Raw genomic sequence first — 11721 nt, 5'->3', positions numbered from 1 at the left:
TCTCTTGTGTTTCAGTTTCCATCACTTCCATCTCTCTAATTCTCTGCAAATTATTTTCACTTCATAGCACCATTCGCCGCCGTGGATGGCGGCCGCCGCCACCTCAGACACTTTACCGGAGGCATTCGACGACATACTTCTGGTCAGTAGGTGTAGAGATTGGATTATTACTTTTAATTTTCATTTTTATGGGTGGCTGCTTTTTCGTCAGAAATTCCCCATTGTTTCTGAAGTTTGGAGTTTGCGGTACATTGAGATTCCGTAGAAGTTGCACAGGTGTAAACGATAGCAGCATCTTCCGCAATTTGTACAGCCGCGTCTCTGCTGCGGAAGACTGTGATTATTCCAGCAGCTCAGAGAGTGAAATTAGTGTTTTAGCGGTGAAATCTGGTGAGTGTCGAAGCACTGGCCTGTTTTTCGCTGTTGTTAGAGTTCTCAAGACTTTGAATGTGAGGATTGCGAGAGATGTTTGCTTTTCTGCGACACTGGAGAAGTATGGTTTTGATCAATCGTTCTTAGCTTTTAAGCTGTTGATGCATATATATGCGCGTGCTGAGATGGAAATGGAGGTTTATGCATTGCTTAGGAAGATTGTGTATTATTGTCAAAAGTCTGAGCTGAATTTGTTCGGTGTGTCACATGCTTTATTGTGCTGTGATAGTGATGAAGAAGGATTGAATTTTGTTTTAAATGTGCTTGTGAAGTTCTTTGCTTTGAATCTGTTGTTTGAGAATGCGGTGGCTGCAGTGGCACAGGCTAGGAAGCTTGGCATTCGGCCTAGCATCCGATCGTGCAATTTATTGCTAAAACAATTAGGGGAAGCCAATGAGAGGGAATATGTGAGGACTTTGTTCTGGGAAATGAAGAATTGTGGACCATTTCCTGATGTACACACCTATGAAGTTATGATGAGTTTTTACTGCAGAGTGCCTCGTGGCACGGATGGAGTAGATATTGAAGAAGCGAGTAGCATTATGAAGGAAATGGAGATAGTGGGTATTAGCCCTTCCATTGTAACATATGGTACGTTCGTTCTCGGGCTGTGTAGAGTTGGTGCTCTTGAGGTTGCTTGGAGCTATATCCGAGGGTTGATATGCAACGGTCATCCATGTGACTGTTACTGCTATACTGTAGTTATTCATGGATTTGTGAAAATAGGTGAACTAGATAAGGCCATGCAGGTTTTTCATGAAATGAAGAGTTCTGGAATTGCAGGAAATGTATATAGCTATAGTATCCTGATTGAGGGTTTCTGCAGATACGGAAATGTAGAGAGAGGTCTTAGCTTGCTCGAGGAAATGACGAGATGTAATATTAAACCGTCCATTATCACCTATAGCTCAGTTTTAAAAGGACTCTCGAGGAATGGCTTCATGGAGATTGCACTGAATTTGTTCAAGAAGATAGGGGCATCTGGATGTGAATATGACACTCGTGCTTACAACATTTTGATTGCGGGATTTTCTGAGCAGGGTGAGATGGAATCTGCAAATAGACTTATAGAGGATATGATGGATAATAATTTGGCTCCTGATTATTTCAGTTATGAGAGTATGATCCTAGGATTTTGTAAAATTGGTTCCTGCAATAAGGCCTTGAACTTTCTTGATATCATGGTAGAAGCTGGTTTCTTGCCCCATCCTTACTTGTTCAATCATATTGTACACGGATACTGCATTAAAGGACAGGTCGAGGAAGCCTTGGAGTTGATTGATAAAATGACAATCCTGGGCGTTTCTCCTAATGTGTTTACCTATTCTGCAGTTGTTAACAGGCTGTGCGAAGAGCACAAGTTGAGGAAGGTATTAGAGGTTATTCCTGTAATGCTTAAATCCAATCAACCCCCTAACGATGTAATTTATAGCATCCTCATTGACGGCCTTGCTAAGCAGGCGAGCCCGGGGAAGGCCTTAGTGTTGTATACAAGCATGTTGAAGGTTGGGATTTGTCCTGATGTGATCACATTAACCATTCTGATTAATGTGTTAGGCTCTGCAGGAAGAGTGGGAGAGGCATATAAGTTATTCAGAGAAATGAACTCTGAGGGCATAGATCTCGATAACTATGTGTATACCTCAATGATAGCTGCATTTTGTCGGAATGGAGATATGATGAAGGCATGGAATCTGTTCCAGGAGATGACGAGGGAGGGTGCCTCACCTTCTGTTGTTACATACACATGCCTAATTGATGGATTTCTCAAGATTAGACGCACGGATATAGCTGACATGCTTATAAATGAAATGAATCAGAAGAAGATCTGCCATGATTTGGTATTCTACCGGGTCCTGCTCCGTGAGTGCCAAAAGCTTCGAAATGTTGACAGAGCTCAGCATCTGTTCGTTGAAATGAAAAATAGGGGAATAATAACAGATGAAATACCTTTAGCACACGAGGACGCTAAATAGGAGCATGCTTGATTCTATTGTGTCGTAACGTGACTGCTACCTGTGGTTTTCACACTGCAAAATGTCAGTTTCATCTCATCTTCTAATCTAGCTCAGATAGCCGTGTTTTCAATATGTTTACATGTTTTATGTATTTCTTGCAGCAATTTGCTTACTGAGCTCGGCAGTGCTGAATATATGTTATTGGCGTCACCGACTTTCACTGGTTTGTTCTGCTCTGCTGACAATTTGAGCTCAGTGGACACAAGGAGAGTGATCAAGAGCTCCAAATGAAGTGAAGTGTCGCCTAAACCTGCAGATATCACTGCACTCACTATGCAATATGGTCTCTGATAGAATACAGAGACAAAGTAGATTATCACGGGATGAGCTCTCTTCCATATTATATGGTCAAGCATGGGGAAGGTATTAGTAGAGCATTCTTATTTCATGCTTCATGTGTGAACTACTTTCGTGCAAGCATTGATCATAAGTATCTGTATGCGGTTGATTAGAAATTCTCTCTGGAAATCGATGAGGAAACTGATTTCTCAAGGAACGTGATAATGGCTCAAAATATGCTTTCTATTGCTGTTTTAACGAAGAGTGGCTTCGATCTTTGCAGCCTTGCAACAGTGCTGCTTGGATATACTATGGCGAAACGTTACATCACTGCTGCTTGGAAGAATTTACATTTAAAGCTAGATTCTTGAGATGCATCTCCTCCAACGTAAGGTAACAATAATGTCATTGTCATTTTTGATGCATGTATGTCTATAATTATATTAGATGTACATATTGGACATTTTATTGAAAATGAACCCCTGATTTTTCTTTCCTCGAGTTTTCAACTCTATATCTTGATCTTTTGCAGATTCCGGAGTTTAGTCGTCTCATTTGTTCTAAGCCTCGTCTTTTGGCCGTGCCCACAAAATTGCTACATTCGGGAAGGGTTGGTTTTCTGCTAAGTGAACATCATATGTTCGATTATTTAGTTAATCAAGTAAGAGGTGTCATAGGTTGGGTAATTTGACATCGTTTTTTCTTAGGTCACGAAATAGGCATTTATTGGGGATAGAACTTTTGTGTAAAACGACTCTTATTGGGGGACGGAGGAGTTATATACGTTGCACCTCTGTAATTATATGTAAATTGATGAAGTTTGTTGGGTTTCAATACATCTTAATTTTTTGTGCTGAAAACAGTTTCCTTCAACTACCATAGCACTGTTGAATTGATGGCTTTTGAGAATAGCTGGTGAGTTATTTATTTATTTTTGTATAGATTGAGTGTTAATGTTAGGGTGTGTTTGATATGCATAAAAGCAAAAAAAATTCTTGTTTTATGGATTTGTACAATGTTCATAGTATTACCTATAGTTTCCTTGTAACTACACTGTAGATTCTGAATTGTCTTTCATTCAAAAGCATAACATGTATTCATGAGATTCGTATTTGTTGGGAGTTGGCCCTTCACGTCGATGCCGCGAGCCTCTTATGCTTTCTCATAGAATCACGGTGAGGGATATTTCCAAATAGAAAAACTCACACTGAGTGTAGATCCTACTTAAAGTAATGACTTCCAACCACGTCAAAGTGACACTCTACCGCCAAGTTATATCCCTTCCATTCCCCCTATCGGAAATAAGATTGACTAGAGATTACAAAGAGACTGGAGTTACATCCCACCATTGCTGTAGAAGAATTCAAGCCTCCAACCGACTACTGAAGCAGAGCTCGGAAGAAGCTGCTCTGTCTCAGCTGGAGTCTGGAACTCGGGAGATTTCAGCGCCAAGAGATGACACCAGTCATCTGGAGCCACTGCTGTCAAAGAAGACATGAGAACAACAATAATGGTGCCTTTGTCTGGTAGGATCATGTGGCAAATGTATGTAAAAATAAAAAATAAAGTAAATGAATATTTCCAAGTTGCAAGGTCATTTGGCCAAAATGGACTGACAATTATAATAACATATTCCATGGGCAATAATGGCTTTGTTGGCTGGCCAAATTAGACTGAAAATTACAATAACATATCCCAAAGATATTTGATTTCTACAACAGTTCTCATTAATGGCTAAGAGAAGTGTTAATCATGACTGTCTTGCTATGATATTTTTCTTTTGCACCACTTACTCTGTCTTGTTTTTGGCAAGTATGTACTCTTTCAGAATGAGATATTGAACACACAGATTTTAAGGTGTAGGAGTCTGTGGAAATTGCTAAAGCACTAGCATGCATTGTCATAGTATGCATTTGTGATATACTTACTGTTTATCTTGCACAGTTATTTTGTCTTGGTGTGGCAAACGTTATTGGTTCTTTCTTTTCGATGTACCCTACAACTACAACTGGTGAGTTTTTGACTTTCTGTTATCTGAACGAGAAATTATACTTGTACTCAAAATAAATGTCACAATTGGTGCAGGATCATTTTCAAGATCAGCTGTGAATCATGAAAGTGGAGCTTATCTGGAGTAGTTATGGGAATTATTATGGGATGTGCGCTTCAATTCATGACTCCGTTGTTTGAAATTTGAGAATACATACCACAGGTTAATTTTAAGACATTGTTCTTCTCCTTTAGTACTACTGTATGTGGAAGTGCTTACTTGTTCTTGAGTTGAAACTATACTTGCCGTTCTTCAGCATGGAACTAATATTCATGCTCGTTTTTCTTTGGACCTCCATCGGCACTTGTTTCTACGATTACTTTCCATGACATAAAATTTTTCACTGGCATTAAACTGTCTTGATATAATAGGGTGCTTAAATCACATAAAAGGAGTTTGGATCATTTTTATAAATTTATGGAGCTGATATTTGACTTTCAGCATATGAAATCCTGTTGTGTACTCAACATTTTTTTTCTCTTTGCAGTGTGGTCTAGCCTGTTATTGGACTAGTGAGTTGTGCTTTAGAAACATACATGTTTTATGATCTCAGAAGTATAATTTAGTTAAACTTTGTAACTCAAAAGCATGACATTTCGCCATCATTCCTATAACCAACCATTGGTAATTTCAATCTGTTAAATAAGATGCGTAGAGAGTTATGTCAATGCAAGCACAACTGTTGCTTTAGTTTCTTAAGCTTAGTGCTCAATCAATATTGCAGGTGGATTATTAATTCTTGTACAATAATAATAATGATGGTAATAATGTAACTAAGGGAAAAGGCCATTATGGTGATGCGGGCAATACAATAATCATATGCCACGTGTCAGGAGATTACTGGAGGATCATCTCATTAGATAAGGTTTTAGGATAAAACATGTTTGCCACTGCCACATTCTCCACCACCACTCCACTATAAAGACTTTTAAAAAAGTGATTAAATTCGCTAACTTTTCAAAATTTGAGATTAAATTTGCTAATCATGATACATTATTTCCATTCTTCTTTAACATATCATATTCATACATAATTTAAGCTCTGCTCTGAAATTTGCAACTGCATCAGTCTCATCATATCGGAGAAATGACGGCTTATGGTGCTGTGGTTTCACTTATGAATACAATTAACAATGTTCTCAATTGTTCTCGTTTTAGCCTCGTCGGTCGTTCTCAACAAATCATTCAAGTTGTGCACACTGAGTTGAAGCCATGGCACAAAATTCTGGAAAGATTGGACGAGACGAGCCCAAGCCGGAGCAGGAAGAAGGTGAATGCTTTGGATGGAAGAATCAAAGATGCAATTTGGAAATTCGAAGACTCATTGGAGTCCATTCTCACTCAACACATTCCTTCTCAACTCCAGACTCTTCCGGAGAGAGTCTCCATTGATCTCCTGAGTCTTCAAAATGAAGTTCATTCATTGATCAAAACGCTCAAGGATATGGAGAAGGACTACGTTTACGAGGTGGAGAATATGCCTCAAGACGAACCTATCACATCGTCAATTGGTTTCCATGGAACAAATTCTAAGATGATTGGATTATCCGACCAATTCCAACAACTCAAAACCGATCTTATAAGAGAAAAATACCGCAGGATTAGTTTCTACCGGCTAATTGGAACGGCAGGCATTGGGAAGACAACTCTTGCTATGCAGATTTATCAAGATCCACAAATCCAGAGCAAGTATGAGTGTCGCGCCTGGGTGACCGTAGGCCGAGTACCTCAGCCGTTCAGCCAAATTTTGCTAGGCATTCTTGCTCAACTGTGTGGAATCACTCAAGGAGACGAAGCAATAGACTACAATCTGATAGAAAGATTGCATGGCAAGAATTGCCTCATTGTGCTGGATGATGTCTGGGCGCCAGATGCATGGGATGGAATGTATTTCTTTGACAACATCCGACATGGTAACATTCATGTCTTGCTTACCGGCCGACATGTATTTTTGATGAATCCTTATGCTCGTTCTGGGATTGAGGTGCGGTTTTTGAATGAAGAAGAAAGCATGGAACTACTGTGTGACAAGGTGTTTGGTGATGAGATTTGCCCTCCTCACCTTCACAAAGCTGCTGTCAAAATCGCCAAGCATTGTGAAGGTCTCCCACTCTTGATCGTCACTGTTGCCGGCATCATTTCAATATCCGAGCAGAAAAAAGACATGGTCTACTGGAATGAAGTGGCAGAAAGAAGAAATTCAGTCTTCAAGGATGCATTTGATGAAATATCAAAGGTACTTTTCCCAAGTTACGACTACTTACCTCAACGTCTTAAAATGATTTTTCTATTTATGGGAGTTTTTCCTCGGGATTACGACACCCCCACTTCCAAGATCATCATTATGCTCATGGCTCAAGGGTTGCTTTCCTGGTATAAGTCGGGATGTACGTATCTGAAAGAGCTAGCTTACGACTACAGGCTTGTTTTACGTATCTTGAAGAGCGTTGATAAAAATCATTTTGAGTCTCAAGTTGCTGAGTTTAAAAGTTGTTGGCTTCATTCTTCGTGGCGCCATGTGTGTAGAGAAGAAGCTAGTTTGAACAAGTTTTATCATGTCTTAAATAAGTTAACTGATGCCGAAGAAGAAGTTCTAAAAGGTCAGCGCGGCTTATGTGTCGAAAATAACATTTTATTTGGCATCAAAGACTTTCGTGACTCAGTGAGATTGAACTGTGCATCATTTGCACGTTCTCTCCTTTTCTATGGTCCTTACCACCAATATCCAATCCATATAGACGTCGGTTTCATGTTGCTAAGGGAAATAGATGCCCTTACACAACGTTTTTATACTTTTCCAACAGAGATTCTTACACTAGTCCAACTAAAGTACCTTACTCTAACTTGCAATGGAGAAGTACCTTCAACCATATCTAAACTTTTCAACCTTCGAGTCTTGATTATCCATCCGCATATGAAAATTAGACGTCGTGGAGCTCCATCATATGTACCGATGGAAATATGGGACATGAAAGAGTTAGAGCATATCGAGATATTGGGAAAAAGCCTTGTAGCTCCATCTCATGTTGTTTCATTGGAAAAGCTCACAACTTTGGTAGGGGTGAATGCTAGTATTTGCACTATCTTGAAACTCTCCCAAAGAATTCCTAACATAAAGAAGTTAGGAATACAGATTGAGCTCACACCTTATGAGGATCATAAGGATTTTTTGAGTTGCTTTGATTTCATTTCAACGCTTGAAACCTTAGGGACTCTAAAACTCAGTATCACGAATCCAGTCATCAAGAAAGGTAATGTTTTCCCAGTGATTGATGGGGCACTGACGTTGCCATGTAATTTAAAAAAGTTACATTTGAGTGGTATGGGATTTCCATGGAAATACATGGATGGCATTGTTTGTTTGCCAAATCTTGAAGCTCTCAAATTGCGATCCTACACCTTTCAGGGTTCACATTGGAATATAGATGATTATCGTTTTCCGTGTCTTAAGTTTCTTCTAATTGAAGAAAGTGATTTGGTGCAATGGGAATCAAGATACAAAAGCTTCCCCGAGCTTAGAAACCTAAGCCTGAAACATTGCTACAAACTTAAAAAAATCCGCATACCTTCTCTTTTTAACCACGGTATCACAGAAATTGAACTAGAGGACTGCAATCCTTTAGCTTTGACTTGGGCCACCCAATTACAACCAGGTTATGGTGCTACGCTTCGTGTTACTTCCTCTTCTTTTTTTGATGAGAAACCGACAACTATCAAATTTGAAAGGTTAGTCCTCTAACTGCAAAGCAAATCATATCGTTGTCTTAATTTTAGGTTGAAATAACTTCCAATTATTTATGTATCCATTTTCAGGTATGGATATGGTCGACCTGTCTTCATTAATCGGGCTACGAAGGAAGCAAATGTTGTTGAAGAAATTGCCAATCGAGAAGAGGATGACGAAGGCATTATATACTCTCCCGCCCACAACCAATAGTCATGTTTTTGTCTGACCACAAAAATTAAACCATTTCATTTTTGGTAACATGGCTATAGCCACATTTTCTGTCTCACATATGTATTCAATTTCAGCTAACATTGCTTTAACTATTTTTTATTTTACTTTACCAATTTTATAGTACTAAAATTAGTAGTCGTCTAGTTCACTACCAATAGTATTGGTAGTGAACGAAGATGGTGCAGATGAAGAGGAAGGTGGTGTACATTCGTTTGATTCTGAGGATATGGAGGACGAGAGTAACGGTGAATATGAATATACGCCCGATCATGAAGATACGGAGGAAGAGAGTAATGGTAAATATACGCCCGATCATGAGAGTACATAGGAATCAGCTAATGATGAAGAAATCCAGTTTTGATTTGCAGGAGAACTCTTTAAAGCTTTGAATTGGCTGCTACAAAGTGAAGACACTGTTCTTCTCCTTTAGTACTGCTGTATGTGGAAGTGCTTACCTGTTCTTGAGTTCAATTGGCCTTGTTTTTACTGGCTTTAAACTGTGTTGATATTGCAGAGTGCTAAAACCACCTGAAAACAAATCATGCATATGAGATTTTGACAATTGCTGTCCCTCTTCAACCGGCTACTGAAGCAGAGGTTGTTCCTGCTAACGATGTAATTTATAGCATCCTCATTGACGGCCTTGCTAAGCAGGGGAGCCCGGGGAAGGCCTTAGTATTTTATACAAGAATGTTGAAGGTTGGGATTTGTCCTGATGTGATCACATTAACCATTCTGCTTAATGTGTTAGTCTCTGCAGGAAGAGTGGGAGAGGCATATAAGTTATTCAGAGAAATGAACTCTGAGGGCATAGATCTCGATAACTATGTGTATACCTCAATGATAGCTGCATTCTGTCGGAATGGAGATATGACGAAGGCATGGAATCTGTTCCAAGAGATGATGAGGGAGGGTGCCTCACCTTATGTTGTTACATACACATGCCTAATTGATGGATTTCTCAAGATTAGACGCACGGAATAATAGGGGAATAATAGGGGAATGTTGACATAGCTCAGCATCTATTCGTTGAAATGAAAAATAGGGGAATAATAACGGATGAAATACCTTTAGCACATGAGGACGCTAAATAGGAGCATGACTGATTCTATTGTGTCGTAACTTTACTGCTACCTGTGGTTTTCATACTGCAGATGTCAGTTTCATCTCATCTTCTAATCTAGCTCAGATAGCTGTGCTTTCAATATGTTTACTTGTTTTATGTATTTCTTGCAGCAATTTGCTTACTGAGCTCGGCAGTGCTGAATATTGTGTTATTGGCGCCAACAGACTTGCACTGGTTCGTTGTGCTCTGAGGACAATTCGAGCTCAGTGTTGACACAAGGAGAGTGATCAAGAGCTCCAAATGAAGTGAAGTGCCGCCAAAAACCTGCAGATGTCGCTGCACTCGTTATGCAATATGGTCTCTTACAAAATACGGAGACAAAGTAGATTATCATGGGGCAGGTTCTCTTCCATCTTATATGGTCAAGCATGGGAAGGTATTAGTTGAGCACTCACATTTTATGCTTCATGTGTCAATTATTTTTCCTGCAAATATTGATCATGTATGCGGTTGATTGGAAATTCTCTCGGGAAACCGATGGGGAAACTGATTTCTCAAGGAACATTATAATGGCTCAAAATATGCTTTCTATTGCCGTTTTAACGAAGAGGGACTTCGTTCGTTGCAGCCTTGCAAGAGTGCCGCTTGGATATATACTATGGTGAAACGCCGTGTCGTATAAAGCTTGATGTGGCAGGAAGCTAGATTCTTGAGACGCATCTTCTCCAACGCAAGGTAAAAACAATGTGATATTATGTTCAATTTTTCTGCATTTACGTCTATTATAATTCTATTAGATGTACATATTGGACATTTTATTGAAAATGAGCCCCTGCTATTCTTTCCTCGAGTTTTCAACTTTACAATTCTTGATCTTATGCAGATTCTGGAGTTTAATCGTCTCATCTGTCCTAAGCCTCTTCTTTTGGTTGTGCCGACAAAATTGCTACATTCGGGAAGGGTTGGTTTTCTGCTAACTGAACATCATTTGTTTGATTATTTAGTTAATCAAGTATTTCACTAATTTTTTTCACTATTTCTTAAAATATGCACGGTCATATATGAGACATTTATTTTCGGATCGGAGGAAGTATATATTACCTTGATTCATGAATCCACGAACCTTGTGGCGAAGAAATTTTGTCTAAGTTTTAATAATTGGTTAGGTGAAAGATGCTTGGATTCAACTACTTTTGTCATTTAAATACGTCTACTAAGTTGTTTGAGCCGTGGGTCACATTTTCAATGGTGCTTCTTTTTAAACAGATTTTGTACGTGCTGAGGTACGTTGATAACAATAGGTATAATAAAATAAAAATCGTACAAAAAATTTGTTAAGATTTAGACATTTTATATTACCATTAGTATTAGAATACTACTCCCTCCGTCTTTGAAAATCTGCATGGAACATTCACGGACAGAATATAAGTTAAGTAACCTAACTTGACTAAAAGCCATGATCAAACTCACATTGAATATTTTCAAGTTGCACGGACAATTATAATAACACATTCAATAATGAGTTTGTTAGCTGGCCAAATTGGAGTGACAATTATAATAATATATCACAACTTTGATCAGACATTACTCAACCCCTTCACTGAAATTTCCAATTTGCTAAATCACTTAGTATTGTTTTACCCTTTCCAACTCTGTTCCTTCAACCACTATTCTGCCACACTCCACCACCACCGCCACCAACTTTCATATCAGAGAGATGACGGCTTACGGTGCTGTTCTTTCTCTTAGGAATACAATCAACAATATTCTCCAATGCTCTCGTTTTATCATCATTCCTATAAGTATAACCAACCATTGGTAATTTCAATCTGTTAAATAAGATGCGTAGAGAGTTTTGTGAGCCTCTTTCTTCGAAGAATCACAGTCAATGCAAGCACAGCTGTTGTTTTAGTTTCTTA

At 38.9% G+C, this 11721-nt stretch overlaps 2 protein-coding genes and 1 long non-coding RNA gene across 8 annotated transcripts; all 3 read left to right on the top strand.

Annotated features, from left to right (window-relative positions):
* Window positions 1–30: 30 nt before the first annotated feature.
* On the top strand, window positions 31–3573 carry LOC125200660 (uncharacterized). Of its 3 annotated transcripts, none has more exons than XM_048098363.2 (4): window positions 31–2471; window positions 2552–2813; window positions 3013–3117; window positions 3262–3573. In XM_048098363.2, the coding sequence occupies exon 1, from the start codon at window positions 189–191 to the stop codon at window positions 2406–2408; it is 2220 nt and encodes a 739-aa protein (XP_047954320.1). In that variant the 5' UTR covers window positions 31–188; the 3' UTR covers window positions 2409–2471; window positions 2552–2813; window positions 3013–3117; window positions 3262–3573. The 3 variants fall into 3 exon arrangements, with proteins under 3 accessions (XP_047954320.1, XP_047954318.1, XP_047954319.1); XM_048098361.2 differs by having other exon boundaries at window positions 3013–3122; XM_048098362.2 differs by having other exon boundaries at window positions 2903–3122.
* A 2186-nt stretch (window positions 3574–5759) lies between these two features.
* LOC148932048 (putative late blight resistance protein homolog R1A-10) lies at window positions 5760–9016 on the top strand. Of its 3 annotated transcripts, none has more exons than XM_089065968.1 (3): window positions 5760–8504; window positions 8592–8759; window positions 8881–9016. In XM_089065968.1, exons 1-2 carry the CDS (start codon window positions 5866–5868, stop codon window positions 8713–8715), a joined length of 2763 nt encoding a protein of 920 aa, XP_088922094.1. In that variant the 5' UTR covers window positions 5760–5865; the 3' UTR covers window positions 8716–8759; window positions 8881–9016. The 3 variants fall into 3 exon arrangements, with proteins under 3 accessions (XP_088922094.1, XP_088922095.1, XP_088922093.1); XM_089065969.1 differs by having other exon boundaries at window positions 8873–9005; XM_089065967.1 differs by having other exon boundaries at window positions 8592–8965.
* Window positions 9017–9251: 235 nt separating this feature from the next.
* LOC125200661 (uncharacterized) lies at window positions 9252–10916 on the top strand. 2 transcript variants are annotated; one of them, XR_016135907.1, is made up of 4 exons: window positions 9252–9892; window positions 9973–10238; window positions 10431–10537; window positions 10686–10916. It is a non-coding gene; the product is annotated as an uncharacterized LOC125200661 (long non-coding RNA). The 2 variants fall into 2 exon arrangements; XR_016135906.1 differs by having other exon boundaries at window positions 9252–10238.
* Window positions 10917–11721: the final 805 nt, after the last annotated feature.

The sequence above is a fragment of the Salvia hispanica genome, chromosome 2 (genome assembly GCF_029641045.1).
Source record: "Salvia hispanica isolate PSC_SH4W2 chromosome 2, Shi_PSC_v1, whole genome shotgun sequence".
Classification (NCBI taxonomy): Eukaryota; Viridiplantae; Streptophyta; class Magnoliopsida; order Lamiales; family Lamiaceae; genus Salvia; species Salvia hispanica.
The sequence above is the reverse complement of the archived record's forward strand: the minus strand, read 5'-3'. Positions and strand labels throughout refer to the sequence as shown.

What these genes read in the sequence shown, in the direction of transcription:
- LOC125200660 (XM_048098363.2), top strand. Translation starts at nt 189, where the DNA reads ATGGGTGGCTGCTTTTTCGTCAGAAATTCCCCATTGTTTCTGAAGTTT.
- LOC148932048 (XM_089065968.1), top strand. Translation starts at nt 5,866, where the DNA reads ATGACGGCTTATGGTGCTGTGGTTTCACTTATGAATACAATTAACAAT. An exon ending in ACAACTATCAAATTTGAAAG is followed by an intron (nt 8,505 to 8,591) that starts GTTAGTCCTCTA and finishes ATCCATTTTCAG; the next exon opens with GTATGGATATGGTCGACCTG.